Raw genomic sequence first — 17,602 nt, forward strand, 5'->3', positions numbered from 1 at the left:
AGCTCTGCATCCCAGACAGACAGCAACCACACAGGGAGAGCTGTCTCCATCTGCAGAGGGGAGTGGAGCCATTAAGGCCTCTCGATTGCTAAGCAACAGTGGGGAGCTAAGATCAAGCAGCTCTCAAATCTCAAACAGCACAAAGATGAGTTGATTCAATTCTGAGCCCTACAGGTGATGGGAGGGGAGGCGAGCAGCCTCAAGCAAATACTTGGGCTATGAAGCAGATGCACACTACATGGTGATATCCTATACACCATTTTGATTTCAAAGTATTTGCTAGAACATAATCACAGGCCACTGTGTTCTGTTGTGGATAACCCAAACACACTTCTTTTTCCAAAAATAAAAATATGTTCATTAAAATGAATTTCATTAAGACTAATCTCAATAAAGCCTGTAGGAATCTATGACACATCTGAATTAGTTACCCATCACTGTATTATAAATTATCCAAAAAATCAAAGGCAAACGACAAGCAGCTATTAGTTTCTTCAGGATATGATACTAGGGTTTCAAATAACTTCTAAAGCCAACATGCTTAGCAGGCCTATAGTCACCTCGAGCTCTCCTGGGACTGGACAGTGTGTTCCCAAGCTCATTACCACATGCAACTGGTAATCTGTTTACTTTCTTGCTTCATCGACCTATTCTTATAATAAGAGAACTGGTTTTCTTTCATCGCAAGTGGGCCATGAAAGCAATGGACTACTCCATTGTAGAGAGAACACACTACTCCTTTGATGACAGAGTTAGTCAGTTTTCTGTCACTGTGACAGAAAACAACTTATGAGAGGAAGAATTTAGTTTGGGCTCATGATTTTAGAGGTTTTAACCTATGGTCATTTGAACTCACTGCAGTAGGCTCGTCTTGAGACAGACCATCAGATCAGGGAGCATGGTGCACAGCAATGCTACTCCCCCCTGGCAGCCAGGAAGCATACAGAGACAGAAGACTCCCAGAGAAAAACACACCCATCAAGCCCCACCCTCGGGGATGGTGAGGGTTGATACTGTCAACTTGCTAGAACCTAGAGTCACTTAGGCACACTAAGGGAGGTCACGCTGCAGGCTGGGGCCAGGATAACGAGAAAGCAAGCTGGATACAGATATTCAGCTTCTGCTTCTTGTAGATGCACTATAACCAGCCACCTGCAGCTCTTCCTGCTGTCACTCTCTTGTCAGGAAGGGCTTGACCTTTCAACTGTGAGCCAAAACGAACCCTACCTCTCTTACATTTGCTCCTTTCCAAGTATTTTGTCATGACAATGAGAAAAGTATCTAATACAGTTACCTACTTTCTTTAACCAAGTTTCCCCTCTTACTTGTTTATAAATTTGGGAATCTGTGAGTTGATTAAACCATAGATAATATGGCTTAACCAACTCACAGAGCTGATTACAACCCTCAGGGTCCAATCCTTCCTCAAAATCTAGCAGCAGGTGGACAGGCCTTTAACACGTGAGCCTTGAGTGCTGTCATTAGATTCATACCATAATAATGACCTACAGGCTGCAAGGTTCCACCAATCCCTTCTGCTTCATCTCATATACAGGAAAGGAAGCAAGTTACTAAGCTCTTCCTATCGCAATGGTTCTCAGCCTCTGGGCTGCAACTCCCTTGGAGTTGAAAGACCTTTTCACAGGGTCACCTAAGACCATCAGAAAATGCAAATACTTACCTTACAGTTCATAACAGTAGCAGAATTACAGTTATGAGGAAGCAACAAAAATAATTCTATGGTTGGGGGTTGCCGCAACTTGGGAAACTGTATTAAAGAGCTGCAGCATTAGAAAGGCTGAGATGGCTGCCCTACTGAAAGGGAAAATCATTACAATTTCCTACCTGAAAGGAAGAGGTGTGATGATTGTGGTGTACTCGCAAAACCACAAGACTGTTCAACAGAAATGTACATGTCCTTTGTTTCTGCACTACAGAAACCCAAAAGACCAAGTTCAAGCCGTGTCTGCCCCCATGGATAAGAGACTGAAATTGGTGCATATCCTACAGAGTCCTTCTTTGTTTATGGGCCCACTGTGCCAGGGCAGGTTGGTAGTTAGAAAAAGAGCCAAGGGACAGGACTCCAACCTGTTACTTATTGTAATTTGTTTAATTATGTATCGCAATATTCTCTACTGGAAAGTGAGTATGATAATAACAGTGGCAATAACCATAACAGTAACTTCCCAAATAGGCTAAAAGTGCTTGATATTAAGTATACTGTGTTAAAAGCTATGACCCCAAAATGATTGCATTTGTTCACACCACTGGCACTCAATTTGTATACAAAAATATCAAACTGGCCACAATGGGACAAGGGTTTACAAGATATATGAAGGTATATATGGGAGGCCATTTGCAGAAAGTAACCACTGTTACTATATATTTACACTCAGTAGTACAGGGTCATTCATGTTACCAAGTTGCCTTCTGAGGTTTGCCAGCACCTGGAAAGCCAAGTCTACCAGCTGTGCCAGTAAGTACACAACTGACATAGACCTCTGGCCATAGATGTGCCAAGGCTCAGTTGCCCTGGTCTGTCTTCTGCCAGGTGAAAATAGCAGGTTTCCATGATATAGCTGCCATCTTTAATTGTCAATGTGCTAGCTTTTAAAATTTTCACAACTTAAAGCTTATCACATTGTTTTAATAAATGGGGCTAATGAAATGCTATAAAATTATAACATTATCATTGATAACTTATCTCCAAATAAAAATTCACTTTTTTCTTTTTATTTATTTATTTAATTTTTTGGTGGACCCAGAAATAAACCCACAAACTTATGGACACCTGATCTTTGACAAAATTGCCAAAACCATACAATAGAAAAAAGATAGCATCTTCAACAAATGGTGCTGGTCTAACTGGATGTCTACCTGTAGAAAAATGAAAATAGATCCATACTTATCACCCTGCACAAAACTAAAGTCCAAGTGGATCAAAGACCTCAACATAAAACCAGATACTCTAAATCTGTTAGAAGGAAAAGTGGGGAACAGCCTAGAACTCATTGGCACAGGAGACAACTTCCTGAACAGAACACCAACAGCACATGCTCTAAGAGCAACAATCAATAAATGGGACCTCATGAAACTGAAAAGCTTCTGTAAAGCAAAGGACACCGTCATCAAAACAAAAACGACTGCCTACAGATTGGGAAAGAATCTTCACCAACCCTTTATCTGACAGAGGACTAATATCCAGTATGTAAAAAGTACTAAAGAAGCTAAAAAGCAGCAAACCAAGTAGTCCAAAAATTCACTTTTTACTGTACATTATACAGGCTGCTTATAACCTCTAACTTTCCAGAATAACAGTTTTCAGTTTGGGAAAGTATTGATGTTATCATTTAATTTAAGCATATTTATTAAGGTTCAAACCCCCAGGAAAACAGAAGTTGCTAATTCTCATAAGATAATAACTTTTGTTTTGTGATTCTGTTGCACCACCTTTGGACAATGAGAGCCCTTCTGCCTCACCAGAGGTTGAGGTCTTTGATGAAATATTCTATTGTATGTTAATTTCTAAAAATTCACAACAAACATGAATACCTATGTTTACATGTTACTTTATATTTCTGATGATCTTGCTCAGCCTAGGATTTTCACATCATTAAAATAACAGGTTTATCATCTATTAATATATTTTTACCACAGAGCTGTTCTACAGAATGAAGATCAAATTTCAAAACTGAAGACCCCCAACTATGAGCAGTACTCTAGCGGGTCCAGTAAAATACACTAGGGAACTATAACGTCCTGACCAAACCACAAGAGGCAGGGCCAGCATTATGAGATAATCTGGTATCATCAAGAGCCCCTAACCGGAAGGACACAAGCTCAGTTTATAAGATTTTTTTTTTAAATGCCAGGAATGGGTTACTCTTTTTGGAGTTTTGGTTCAGTGAGATCCTATGGGTCCCTTATTACAATTCCCAAGCTCTTGGTTCCCCTACAGAATGATAGTAAGACCGCATTGCTAAAGATACCACACACTTGAGTCAACACGAAAAATAAAGCTGGTAATGAGTTGTAACCTGTATCTTCCTGGATAGCTTTCATAGTGCTGGGAGGTGCTCCATACACTACAAGAGGAGAAAAGAAATCACCAGTCTCCCCAGCTGGGAACGGAGCTGCAGTTATAACCAAGACATGCCCACTGGTGCAAAAGTGGCACCAGTGTCATAGAAGCAATCAATTACGTTCTAACTGAGTTTAAGGCCCAATTCATAAAGCCTATCTCTGGCACAATTATCAAAGCCAAGACCCTGGAGTTACACAGGCCATGTGACCTAGAGGAGCACCCGTCACTACTACTCTAAGAAAGGGCACATTGCTCATGTCCACAGATTGGTGCATTTCTCCACCCTCATCAGAGAATCTTCTTTCTTCAGTGGACTTCATTTAACAGAGACCCACAACTGATCAAGGTGCAGAGAATAAGAGACTTTGGCATGCTCAGTCCTAAATGGAAAGTCTATTTCATAACCTCTCCTCCTGAGGCTCAGAGATCATTGTGAAAGACGGGAAGAAAGACTGTAAGAGCCAGAGGCAGTGGACAACCACAAGAAAATCATGGCTTTTTAGACACAGAAAACAGTTATATGGCATGTACAAGAACTCAAGCCTGTAGAGTAATTTTAATTCAGAACATGGCTCCTCTGGCAAGAGATCACACCCAAAAACCTTCTAAGGTCTGTGTAATCCGGCAAGAATACAGATATACCTTTAATCCCAGGAGACAGAGGCAAACAGATCTCTGAGCTCAAAGCCACCCTGGTATAGAACAAGTTCCAGGTAAAGAAAAGTTTAGGGCCAGGTGTGGTCATACACACCTTTAATCCCAACACTCAGGAGATAGAGGCATGCAGATCTCTGAGTTCTAGTCAGTTCTGTGCAGTCAGTTTGGTTGAGTCAATGAATTGAGAGGCAGTGCAGTGGAATTGAGTTCCTGGCAATTCAGTTCATGGAATTCAGAGGCAGTTTTTTACTGGGAGAGTTTTACAGAAAGAGGTTGAAGAAAGAACAAGCTAGACACAGGTGAAGATAGAAAGAGCCAGAGAATGAGAATGAGCCAGAAAATTAGAACAGATTGCTAGAGTTAGTTTGAAGTCAAGCAGAGAAATTCAGAGAAAAACTGAGAGAAGCTAGTTTGAATCAGTCAGCTTGGAAAGGAGTTTGAGCCAGAACAACTGAGTTAAACCAGCCAGACAAAGTTCAGAAAGAGGTAGAAAGGTTGAGTTCATTCAGCAGTAAGCCTCAGAGGCTGAAAACATTCTAAACCTAAGTTAGATTTTATAGAGGCCAGAAGCTTCCAGGACTAGACCTAGGTTAGTAAGCCTCTAAGATGACAATTACATCATGTGAATAAATGTTACCTTTACACAAGTCAGATAAAAGACCAACTTGGAGAGGGGAGGTGTGCATGAAGTCCCACCCCTAGATCAAGAGCTATGGCAATCGACAGCCCCCGAGAGGGGAAGAGTCAGTTTTATTTGTTTAAGAGTAAAGTCCCCTGGTAGGCTGACCATGCTCTAGCAAAAAGTCACACAACCAAAAGTATATGGGCAACACAGATAGTATTTGGTATTTAAAAAGAAAATTTAAAAAATCAAAGAGGATATGAAGTTGGGTGAGTAGGAAGGGGTGAATCTGGGAGAAGTAGGGTGAAAGGGTGACTATGATCAAAATGCAGTCCATAAAATATTTTTAAAACTAATAAACATAGGAAAAAGACATTCTTAATAAGTTTTAGATAAGGGAAGATAAAATGCCTTGTCATTTTGTACTTTGCTCTATAAATGAAGCACCCAGTTCTAGCTAGAGGACATGTCACCATATTAAGGTGCAGAATTCTACAGAGCAAAAACATACAGAGGAAAAAAGCAGGATACAGTGAAAGGGAAGGGTGTGTGTGAAATAAAACAAAGGTGGGCTTCTGTTAGAAAATGAAAAGCTGTAGAGAGTCTCTACATACAAAACATTGTATTTGGCCTTGCCCAGGAGGCAGGAATATTTAGGAGCCCCCTGGCTATTCTTTTCCTGCTCTACTCAAGCTCCACTGGGATGAGCTACAGCGAAATGTCTACATGATGTTCAGCCTCTGATTCTGAAACAGGAATCAACATGTGGCCCCTACCAGCAGTTTCAATTTTAGCTTGTAATATAAACATTGGCAAAAGACCAGATGCTTTGCTTTTCTACAGCTTTATTGGGACAGATAAGCCTTTTTAAAAGGCTGAGTATTCTCACAGATCTGAAAGCATGTCAGGATACACGAGTGGCATTAACTTAATTGACAGAAATCAATATCTCACTGTAAATGTAATCCTATTCTCAATACAGACATAAAAGCTTCCTCTGACTAGATCCTATCATTGCAACATGGCCCTGGTTTCTGCCTGCAAAAGAACACAGATCCCTCAAGTCTAACTTTTGACCAACTAAAGATCAATCAATCCCTTGGTTGCTGAATTCTCCTGAGCTCACCCCTCTCTACTTCCCACACTGCTGTACCTCCCACTTAGGGTGACGCTGAAGGTAACTCAGGTACCGCAGCATTGGAGTACGCTGTGCACAGACCAGATGGAGACTGGATATAAATTACACATTCCAGCTTTCCTGTGCTCCCGCTTTTTTGCAGTTAATGTGGAGTTGGTGGCAATTTCAAAGCAAGGAGGCAACAATTAGGTCATATGTGTGCATCTCCCTCTCAGCAACCGAGAGCCTGAGCAGAGCCCTTTGCCACTTCTGTTCTCACACTTCAGCACCATGTACCCCTAATGCAGGTGATGATGAGATGTGTCCAAACAGTACAAAAGTGGAGTTAACTCCCTGGAAACAGGCCAGCAAACAGCATTTAACAGCTGGGGAGGGTGTGAGGAAGCAGCTCAGGAATCTTCGAAGAACATCTAAGCTCCAGCAAGCCTCACTCCAGCTGTAAGTGATTATAGGAAATCCAAGGTCAACCACCAATGGCCTAGAGCCAAGAGGTATTTTGTTTGGCTAAAACTGTGTTTATAAAGAATATGTATTCACTTTCAATGTCTTAAAAAACAAAACAAACAAACAAAACCCTGAAGCATTCTCAAACAATATCCAGATTTCTGGGCTTTTTTTTTTTTTTTTTAACACAAAAGTAAGAACAAAAACAAAGAGAGAAAGCACATCCGACATTTGTAATGTTTCATTCCTCTTAGGGAAACTCACAGCAGGAGCTGAGCTCTGGCTGTCCCCTGTAAATGTTTATCAGCTCCCAATCCCCCGGTTAGGCTACCTTCTTGGCCCTGAACAGATGGACCAGTAATGTGGGCACTGTGAGGCATAATGAACTTGGTTTGTAGGCTTCTGCAGTAGCATCAGTAAGAGAATTGTCTACCTAGAGTGTGGAAAGGTTTGCACACAGAAGGAGGACTTGGGAATGCAGCTCAGCCAGGGAAGAGGGCATCCCGGCTTCTGCAATGAGATGTGGGGTCTGCCTGGGAGGTGCAGAGAAGACCCAGGGTACTCTGTGTGGTCCAGCCTGTCCTGTGGCCTCTGGTGATGAAGAGAATGCAAGGGCCACTTGCGTGAGCATTCTTAGCAGGCCTGCAGGCTCAGGGTTGCATTCATGCCAGTGACAGATGCAGCCTTTCGGTTCCACACCTCTAATGCCGGGGGTGTGTGTACATGTTTATCAAAATATAAGTTTTGAGGTCACAATTAATTGAAGCTGCTCTGTGTTTTCCATTAACAGCAGTGATAATATTTTTACTTAAAATTATACATTTAAGAATCTATTCTCTTATCCCTTAAATTTCAATGTGCTGTCTTTGATGAAATGAAGATTTTTTTTTAAACATTTGAGAAGAAAATAGAAAATATGACCCAAACAAGAATACTTTAGCCAAAAACAAAGAGACATAGTAAACTCACCATGAGTTTATAAAAGAGTATAAATGAAATAGAAAGTCGTTCTAGATGCTTTCAGTTCAAACCTATACGGTAACAACAGACCCGGACAAATGTGAGGGATCTAGTTTCAAAGTCCGAATGATAACAGGCTGTGAACATGTTGAATGGATTTTGTGAGCCACTTATGTTTCTACAGTGATGTATACAATCGCTGTAAGAACATAACACCATCTATATCACTGCTATTTCCCAGCTTCTGCACCCAGCAAAGATGTGAAGGAGCCTTCCAAGCTTAAATAGAGGCTGAAACCAGGTATGTTTGCTTGCATGTTAGGCCCAGTTATCTGGAAGGCTAAAAGAGGAAAATCATTTGAGTTTAGGTGTTCAAGTCCAGACAATACAGGAAGCCCCATGTTCTGGTTTCCTTTCTTCTCCTGTCATAAAAACACTCTAACCAAAAGCAACTTAGGTGAGGGGTGGGTCAATTATTTCAGCATGTAAGCTAAGTCCACCATTGGAGGAAATCATGTCATGAACTTCAGGGAGGAATCATGGAGGAGCACTCCTTGTTGGCTTGTTCTCAGGCTCATTTCTGGCATGCTCAGCTAGCTTCCTTTATTGCCAAGGACTGTCCACAAAGGAATGATACTATCCACAGTGATCTGGGGCCTCCAGCATCAACAATCAAGACAATCCCTCACTGACATGCCCACAGATCAACCTGGTAAACACAATTCCTCAATTGATAGTCTTTTTCCAGGTCATGTCAAGTTGATGGTTAATACCAACTATTCCAGTCCCATTTTAGAAATCAATCAAACAAACAAAAATTAAAAATTGACATTGGTGCCAGCAAATGTACTAAAGCAAGAAAATAAATAAATTCATCAGGTTACCCTGGAAGAAATAAAACTGCTGTTACTCACGGATGAACTAATATGTGAAGAATCCTACAAAATATAAAAATACTAGTGTAACTAACTCATAAACCAATAAGTGAAGGAAGATATAAATAAGCAAAGAGTTATTCCAAATTTGTAGACTAAAATACTGAATATTGTTAGAATGGATATTTCTCCTCATATTGAATCATAGAATCAATAGAATCATTATAAACATCCCACCACATAAAAATTTAAGTTTCAGCTCCAACATGAATCAACCTGAAATTTTTTATCACATTTGTGCTTACCCAAAAAAAGTTGGGCAGACTAAAACTAGGTAATGTTACTCAGACACACCAGAAAACTAAGCTGTAGGGTCGATGGTCCCTCCAGACTGAAGAGAACCAACTGCCCTGCAGACTTCCTGTATCAGCAAGCATCTGAAATGTATGCATCTTAATTTCTGCTTCATACGGAGAGCTCTAGTATTCAAGCAAAAGCCTTCGAATAACGCTCTGTCCAGTATGACAGCACGCAAGGAGCCCATCGGTTGTCCTGCATCTCACGTTGGCATCAAGTTAAAAGCAGCACCACAGAGTCAAGTGCTGTGGGGTCAGACTCGACATTACAGATGAAAACCAAAGTGACTGCGCACACTACTCTTTCTCGGCACCACAGCCAGCTAATCCAACTACCTCCACAGGAGTCTGAATACTCATGCTGGGCAACTCTTTGAGCTTATGTTTGTTTTCACTATATCACCTAACTTTGGATTAACTTAGAAGAAACATGGATAATGACTGACTGCAGGTCATCAGCACTCCAACCTCCAGCCCAAAGTACAGATTTCCTGTAACTGTAATTACAGTGTAGGTAGTACCTGGAAAAGCAAGTACCATGAGATAGAGGAAGCTGGCAGGTGCCACAATCCCTTTCGGTGGGAGCTCCCACTCCTCACTCGCACTACCATGCAGATTAAGCCCCTACCATGAGTGAGAGGCCCTCACTCATATCAAACCATAGCTGGCTGAAAAGCAAATTCATAAGGAAAGCCATAAAGTTTAGGCTTCAGGAAATCTATTTTCAAAGCCTTGAAAGGTGCCTCAAAAGTCTGTCTTCTTAGTTTTTGTTGTTGCTTATTTTTGAAACAGGATCCCACTGGGTAGCGCTGGCTGGCCTGGACCTCTCTATGTACACCAGAATAATCTGAAACCCAGAGATTCATCTGTATTCCAAGGGCTGGCCTTGAAGGTTTTTATCTGGACATCTGAATGCTTTTCTTGAGAGAGACGTCTCAGGTTGTGTAGGCATCAGGCTGGCTCAGAAAATCTGGACCCTCTCTCACTGGGTCTAATACAAACCAACAGTCTGCAATGGTGGTCCTACTGGGCAGGACACAGTGCCTAGTTTGGTGGATGTTGAAACGTGAAATCAGTTCTTGCCAATTATGTGACATGCACAGTAGCAGGCTAGTAAGCACTTGCCTTCGAATTTGTAACACTCACTCCATGACCCTGCCTGAGCTTCAGGCTCAGACCAGTCATGTCCCAAGAATTTGAGTCAAGAAGATGAGGAAAATGCTTAAGCCATGTCAGCACCAAGTTAGAAAACATCTTAGGAACCCACTCCATGCTCATCTCAGAGCTGTTGGTTTTCAGAATGGTGAAACCAAGCACAGGTGACCCTCATAGACAGCTACTCACTGAGCTGCCTTACAGTGACATATATCATTTCCCCAGATAACTGGAGGAACAGATAAACCCTTTCATCCTGGCAAGGACAGCAAAATAAGATCCTAAGCTTAAAACATCAGGGCACCAAGAATGTAAAGGCTCTTCTGGTTGTAAATTGAGTCAAACAAAGTTCACTGGGGAACTCACTGTGTCTCAGCATCTGTTAATCCTGAAAATTACCTTCCTAGAGCCAGCCTTTCCCTGAACAAATACCATGCTCTCTCCCTGGCCAGGCAGGAAGATCGCATGTTCCAAGGGTTCCCGATTTCTGTTGAGTCCCTTCCTCAGAGACAACTGAAGCAGCTCTTCTGCCCATTTCTCCCAGGCAGGTGGAAAGCACAAGGAGCCAGCATCACAGAGTGGCTAAGCCCCAGGAATGTACTGCAAAAAGAGACCCCTTTTCTATCCATCTTAACAGTAAGAAATGACCCCGAAGCAGCTCCGTGGGGCCACAGGTACCATCAAATTCAATCCCTATTGCCTTTGCCTCTAGATCCAACCATGAATCCAGCCTGCAGGCAGACAACATACCAGCACTGTAGTGACTCAGTAGCCCCTCATACAGGATCCAGGCTGCCCTACACCAGCCATGCCCACTGAGGTCACTTATCAAGTCCAGAGAGACTGGGCAGCTCAGTGAAGAGTACTCACCAGGGCTCCTCCCTGTAGAGGGAGGAAGGCTTCCAGGCAGCAGAAGCAGCCGCTTGTGAGGACAGCTGAGCTCCTTCCCTGACTTGGAGCAATGCACACAGAAGCTAAAGACAGAATCCCCGTTTCAGAGCTCATTCATCAACAGTCCATCTTTGCTGTGGTTTTTTTGTTGTTGTTATTTTTGGGGGTTTTTTGTGTTTTGTTTTGTTTTGTTTTGTTTTTTGAGTGAACTAGGACCTTCCCCACTGCTGCTCCAATGGTGGGAAAATGGGCTCATCCTGAACTAAAGCAAATCACTTCCCCTCACAAGCTATATTTGAATTAGGAAGCCCGCAATGGCTAGCTTGTGAAAGTGGATGAAAGGAAAACAGTGTCTTTGCTTTTGTTTTGTTTCAGTTTTGAAAACCATGACTGACAACTAATTCTGCTGACATAAATCTTTCTTATGTTTTTGTCCAAAGGGAGTTCATTAGTATACAATGCAGTCCATATTAAAAAGCAACTGTGTGGTCAAGATCTGATCATAGGCTGTTTTGTGCTATGCTGATGGACCCTTTGGAGTAAGGTATAACAAAGAACACCTCTTGACGCATCCAGTGAGGTGTATGCTGAAACACTGAAGGTGCTGAGTCTGTGGGAGTCCCCTTTAGAAGAGATACAGAAATAATGTCCTCCTACCCTCTGAACAGATTGTATAATGAACATATCTCTTTGTTCATCAATTTAGAAGCAATTCATACAGATATTTTCTGCTAGTTACTATTGTAAAGCTGGGTTCACAGGCCATGGTAAAATAGCAGATGTGGCCAGCAGCAGTAGCTAATGAAGTGGATCTCTTCTCACGGCTCCACAAACTGTGATTAAAACCATTGGTTAAGATCACACAAAGACACAATGAGTGCTGAATCAGTTACATATTTATTTTAACATCATATCCTCTGCCTGTGAGGGAAGGACAAAGATAATACACATTGTTTTCACCTATTAAAGCACTAGAATTTTATTTTTATTGTATTTTCTTTGTCCCGAAAACTAGGCAACCATTCAGAATCATAAAGCAAATACAAGGGAGCCAGGCAGCCCGAGGCACCCCCTCTACAGCCTCCTCCATCGTCAGATTCTGGGGTGGCGGAACACACCTTGGCCATGTGCCACAAAGGTTGAAGGACAGCATAGAGCAACACAAGGACAGTAACATATCCTCTTGGACAGAAAATTTCTCAGATGCATGACCCAAAGATCGCCCTTGAGAGACTCACCTAGTGGTGGTTGCTTAGCTACTTACATCTATTATGTCTCTTTAGGATACAATAATGGATGTGTATATGTATATGTATTTATTGGAGTACTGAAACCAAGCTAATTAATACATTATTCACTTTTTGAGATCAGGTCATTTAAAACACACTCTCAAGGTTTTCAAGTATTATTATATTATTGTTGTTGTTATTACTATTAATATCATCATCATCATCATCATCATCATCATCATCATCATCATCTGTGGTCCCCAGACTGCACAGGAGCTGCTCAGAGCTTATCTTTCGATGTAACTGAACCTTTGTACTACTCGGCTGGTTCCTCCCTATTCTCCTCAGCCCTTACTTCTGTCCCTAGTAACCCTCTACGCTGTTCTCTGATTCCATGAGTTCACCTTTTTTATATTCCAAACATAACTGACATAATGCAGTGTTTGTTTGTTTGTTTGTTTGTTTATTTTTCTCCCAGCTCGTTTCATTCAGAATAATGTTCTTTAGTTTCATTCCTCAGTATTACGAAAGACAAGGTTTGCAACTCACGGTCATCAAGACCCTGCCAGCCAAGGACCACTGGTCCAGTGCCACTCAGTGGACTCACCTGGTGGACTCCCATGTCCTGCTGCAGCTGTGGCAATTGCAAAAGCAGAGGCAGGTGAAACGGAGCAGTGGGGACTGTCAGCCACCTGTCCTGGTTATTAAAAAAAAAAGAAAGGAAATGGAATGGTGAGGTACACAAATGATATTCTGTAGTGAATACCCTCATTTTCATACCTATACTGGATGAGCGGTTGGCTCAAAGGCACGATGCCCTTCCTGCTAAGAGGCACATATGAGATTCTATACCAGCAATCCCATTCTAGGCATACGGCAAAGCAAAGCACACGTCCATGCAAAAACCTGCACATGAATCCTCACAGAAGTAGCACTCACTGTAGCCAAAAACTAGAAACAATTAAATGCCCAATAAGCTGACAGATAGATTTTAAAAAGATATTTTTCCATCATAGAAAGGGAAGAAGTTCTGACACATACTATAAAATGGACGAATCCAGGAAGAAGTGTACCAGGTGAAAGAGCCAGTATGGAGGTCATTCACTGAGTGAGTCTCTCTGGGTAAATGTGTAAAATAGGTGAATCCAAACATGGAGATCATAGATTAGTGGGTCTGGGACAGGTAGAGATGGGGAGTTTGTTGATGACTGTAGGCTTTCTTCAGGGTAATGAAAATGTTCTAAAATTAAGCCATCGTTATGGCTGCATGCCTTTTGAGTATATAAATTCCAACAAACTATACATTTTAAAAAGGACATTTTTGTGGTAAATGAATTCTAACTCAACATAAAACTAGTTTTAAAAGACTCTACATCATGTTTTTAGTACAATTTATCAGTTATGGTTGGGTGCTTATTAAGCATGTGTGAGGCCTTTGGTTTGATCTGGTCCCACAGGAAGGATGACTTAAGTGTAGCCCATCTAAAACTGAAAGACTGCAGGGCTGGGGGCATCCCAGTGGGTAAAGCGCTTGCCACAGAGCATAATGAACTGTGTTGGGATCTCCAGTAGACACTCAAAACGCCAGCCTGGCAGCACACACCTGGAACCCCAGAGCTGAGGCGGGAATAGGCAGATCCCCAGAACTACTGGCCACCAAGTCTAGCAAATTAGTGAGTTGCGGGTTCAGCGAGGGCTCAGTAAAGAAGGTAGAGAGGGATAGACCACACGCATGCACTCATGCATACACTCAAACTTTCTCAAGGCTTCTTGTTGCCAAGCCTGTTACTCTAAATCAGACTGCTGAACTCTGGTTCAATCCCCAGGACCCACATGGTGGGAGGACAGAGCCAACTCCCATGACTCTCATGAGTTGTCTCATGAGTACCACATACACGTCCTCCCTAGTAAATAAATGAGTGTAATTTAAAGCATTTACTTTTTTGAATAAAAGGATGTAATAAACAGCCTCTGCAGCCACTTTCATTTCTTAGACTGTACTAATCGTGTACAATTTCCTAATGCTGTTACCAGCGTCACTGTTTTCCCCTAGGCTTTTAGTAAAAACAGTATGCTATGATTCTGATCTGAAAAGCATCGAATAGCTTGCTACTGAATTTTAATATTCATACTATAAAAAACCAAGTGAATAGATGGACAATAAATAAGATGGATGGGTAGATATAGTTGTCATATAGAGAACAGATTAGATAGATAGATAGATAGATAGATAGATACATAGATACATAGATAGATACATAGATACATAGATAGATACATAGATAGATACATAGAGAGTAGACAGACAGATAGTAGATAGACAGATAGATGATAGAATGGATAGATGAATGCCTAAGTTATTAATGGATAGATGGGTACACAGATAGATGAAGTAAAGAGTTTCACAATGTGCCCAGACATGAAACCAGGTGGCAAATATATCAGTAAATAAGAAATATATTGGCTAGACAATAAGAAAATATATGACAGTCTCTCCAATTTGTAGCCACTATTTTATCCCAGGTTCTAGGTTACTCCCTGTGTTCTCAAGTCTCTGTGAGAGATAATAAATAATAAGTCCTTATACAAATTAAAGTCTTTATATGTGACTGCACATATGACTATAAAACAAAGCTCTAATAATGACAGGGTGAGCATTAACTCTTGCCTGTCCTCAGCAGCTTCGCCACATTTTCTCCCACGTGGCAATGAACCCAGGGAAGACCACTGTGGCACTTACCAAGGAAAGTGCCAGGTCCTGCATCAACTGAGGCATTAGGAATAGTGGAGAGTTTTAGCCCATTTCACAGCAGTCATGTGACAAGATAGGAAAGCCTAGCTGGCTGGCCTTCATTTGCCAGGACCACCTGAATGGCAAGGGGGTTGGTAACTAGCCAGGAATGGAGCTTAGATTTAGCCCAAACCTAACCCAACCCTAACTCGTCTTCCTGTTCTCACAGCTGAGCGCTGCTGCTGACAGAGTCCATGGAGAGGTTGGGGCCACAAAGGCACGGACCTCTTGGACACATGTACTTTCATCTCTTGCTGACATGCCATAGCTGAAGCCTGAGGGTAAGAGATGAAAACAACCTCTGCACTTTGCTTGAATTACCTGGAGTGAATCTGGTTTCCTAATTTTTTTTCCTTCTGACTTAAAATAATCAGCTTTGCAAGGAGCCAGGGAAAGGAGATGTTTCAAAACAACTCTGATTTGGATATGTATTTGATCAGTAAGGACAGAAAATGGGGAGATAAACTATTTATGCTTTTTGAACAGTTTCTCTTTCAATTAGCAGATAATTTGTTCTTTGTCAAAACAAATTATGAAATCATATGTCATAATTTTTACAACTGCATGCTGAAAAAATATACCGGGTTCTATCACTAGTAATAATGATAGCATCCTATGCAACGGAACGTTGTTTTATACAAAATAAGAATTACTAAAATGGTTTTCCCAAGCCTCCTCATAATGCTTACACTCAGGGAAAGGAATCTAATTCCTCAACTAGTCACCCCCAAGGAGCGACATTTTAATGGGATCAACAATATTAGCCAGACTTCAGCAAGGCTTCCTGAGCAGTGACACTGCCAATTCTTGTCACATTCAATGCTGCTAGTTAACCTTTGTAACTAAGTGGACACTGACCTAGATGACTTTCTGTTTCTGAATGCCTGTCTGAGCTCTTACCTCCAGGCTGCCGGTATCGGAGGTGCCGGGGAGTGGAGGGGGATCTACAGGGAGACAGCTCTGCAGAGTCCGCTACTCGGTCAGCTGCTGCAGAATCCAGGACAGCTGCTGGAAAACACAGCAATGTTAGAGGCTGTGAGGGCAGAAAGACCCGGGCAAAAAGATACACGGAAACAGAGATTTCTTTCTCTATCAGAAGCATTTTTATATTGGCTTACACATTTAATTTGCTTTCCTGTGGAATCAAGTCATTCTTTTTGTTTGTTTGTTTGTTTTTTGTGTTTGTTTGTTTTGTTTTTTTTTTTTTTTTTTGGTTTTTTGAGACCAGGTTTCTCTGTGTAACCTTGGCTGTTGTGGACTCACTTTGTGGACCAGGCTGGCCTCGAACTTAAGAGATCTGCCTGCCTCTGCCTCCCAGAGTGCTGGGATTGCAGGTATGAGCCACCACACATGGGTGAATCAAGTCATTCTCATCAGTAGAACAGTAAGAACATAATAATCTTCACTGCCCAGGCTTGTGATTCACTGGTACTGCTGAACCTGAAGGTTGGCCTTGGCTCGCCCCTCTGTCCAACAGGAAGTGAAAAAGAACACACAGTACACAGTCGATCTCATGCCTTCCAGAATGGCTTTTTCTTGGAGCACAGAAAAATAAACTTCTTCAGGTTAGAAGTTTAACCTTAGGAGTCAAAACTAAGATTTTTTTTTTCTTTGCATAGGCTGCCCCTTAAGGCAAGCAAAGTTTGCTCTGTTGCCCCGTGTCCCAGAAAGCTTTGGGAGGGGTTCTTTAGGGTCTAGTGATGCTCTCCTCACATGGTAGCACTAACCAACATGGCTTTATGGGAAATTTATATGAGCTAAAATAAAGTCATATTTTAACTTCCCACTAGCACTGGTCATGTCAATGCTCAGTGGCCAACAGTGGCCAGTAACCATAATTTTGGACAACAGAGCTATCGGGCAATTCTCTCTCATCCTGGGCAGGTGTGTTGACTAGCTGCAAAGCAGAGCTACATATCATTAGGAAACAAGCAAAATGTTGTTTTCTTTTTCTGGGTAGCTTTTGTGAATGCTAGGCAAAAGCTTTTCCTCAAAACTGCCTCTCTAGCCCAAGTGAAATGATCTTTAGTGAAATGTAGAGAGTGTAAGATGATTTGGGTCCCTGGGTGGCAGCTGACATCCTGAGAATGAAGAACTTGTCTTTATTTCTGGGACTGTAGGATGGGGCTACCAGGATGGTGCCTCTAAATTCCTTCCCAACTTCTTTTGCAGGTAAAACCATAGCATGTGTATTATTCCAAAGGAAAGTGTTGGACTTTAGATCCAGACAAACAGCTAAGTTGCCTTTTGGACCAAAGAAGACATGACTCCCAGGTTCCCCCAGCACCCTTTGGTCCCTACCCGCTGCAAGGCATGGCTGGCATACCCTGCTGTTTACCCTCAACTCCCCAGCCCCAAAATGAATACATACTGCAAGGCATGGCTGGCATACCCTGCTGT

General features: G+C 41.9%; 1 protein-coding gene across 3 annotated transcripts in view; it reads right to left on the bottom strand.

Moving 5' to 3' along the window:
* Rasgrf2 (Ras protein specific guanine nucleotide releasing factor 2) overlaps positions 1 to 17,602 on the bottom strand; it is a 218,931-nt gene that overhangs the window by 64,376 nt on the left and 136,953 nt on the right. For 2 of the 3 annotated variants that reach the window (XM_055625519.1, XM_055625521.1), the window contains 2 exons: positions 16,103 to 16,210; positions 13,019 to 13,108 (listed from right to left, as the gene is read on the bottom strand). In XM_055625519.1, coding sequence (XP_055481494.1) covers positions 13,019 to 13,108; positions 16,103 to 16,210 — 198 coding nt within the window. The remainder of the gene's footprint in view (positions 1 to 13,018; positions 13,109 to 16,102; positions 16,211 to 17,602) is intronic. The other variant, XM_055625520.1, reaches the window with a different exon arrangement.

The sequence above is a fragment of the Psammomys obesus genome, unplaced genomic scaffold (assembly GCF_907164565.1).
Source record: "Psammomys obesus unplaced genomic scaffold, mPsaObe1.curated_primary_1811, whole genome shotgun sequence".
Classification (NCBI taxonomy): domain Eukaryota; kingdom Metazoa; phylum Chordata; class Mammalia; order Rodentia; family Muridae; genus Psammomys; species Psammomys obesus.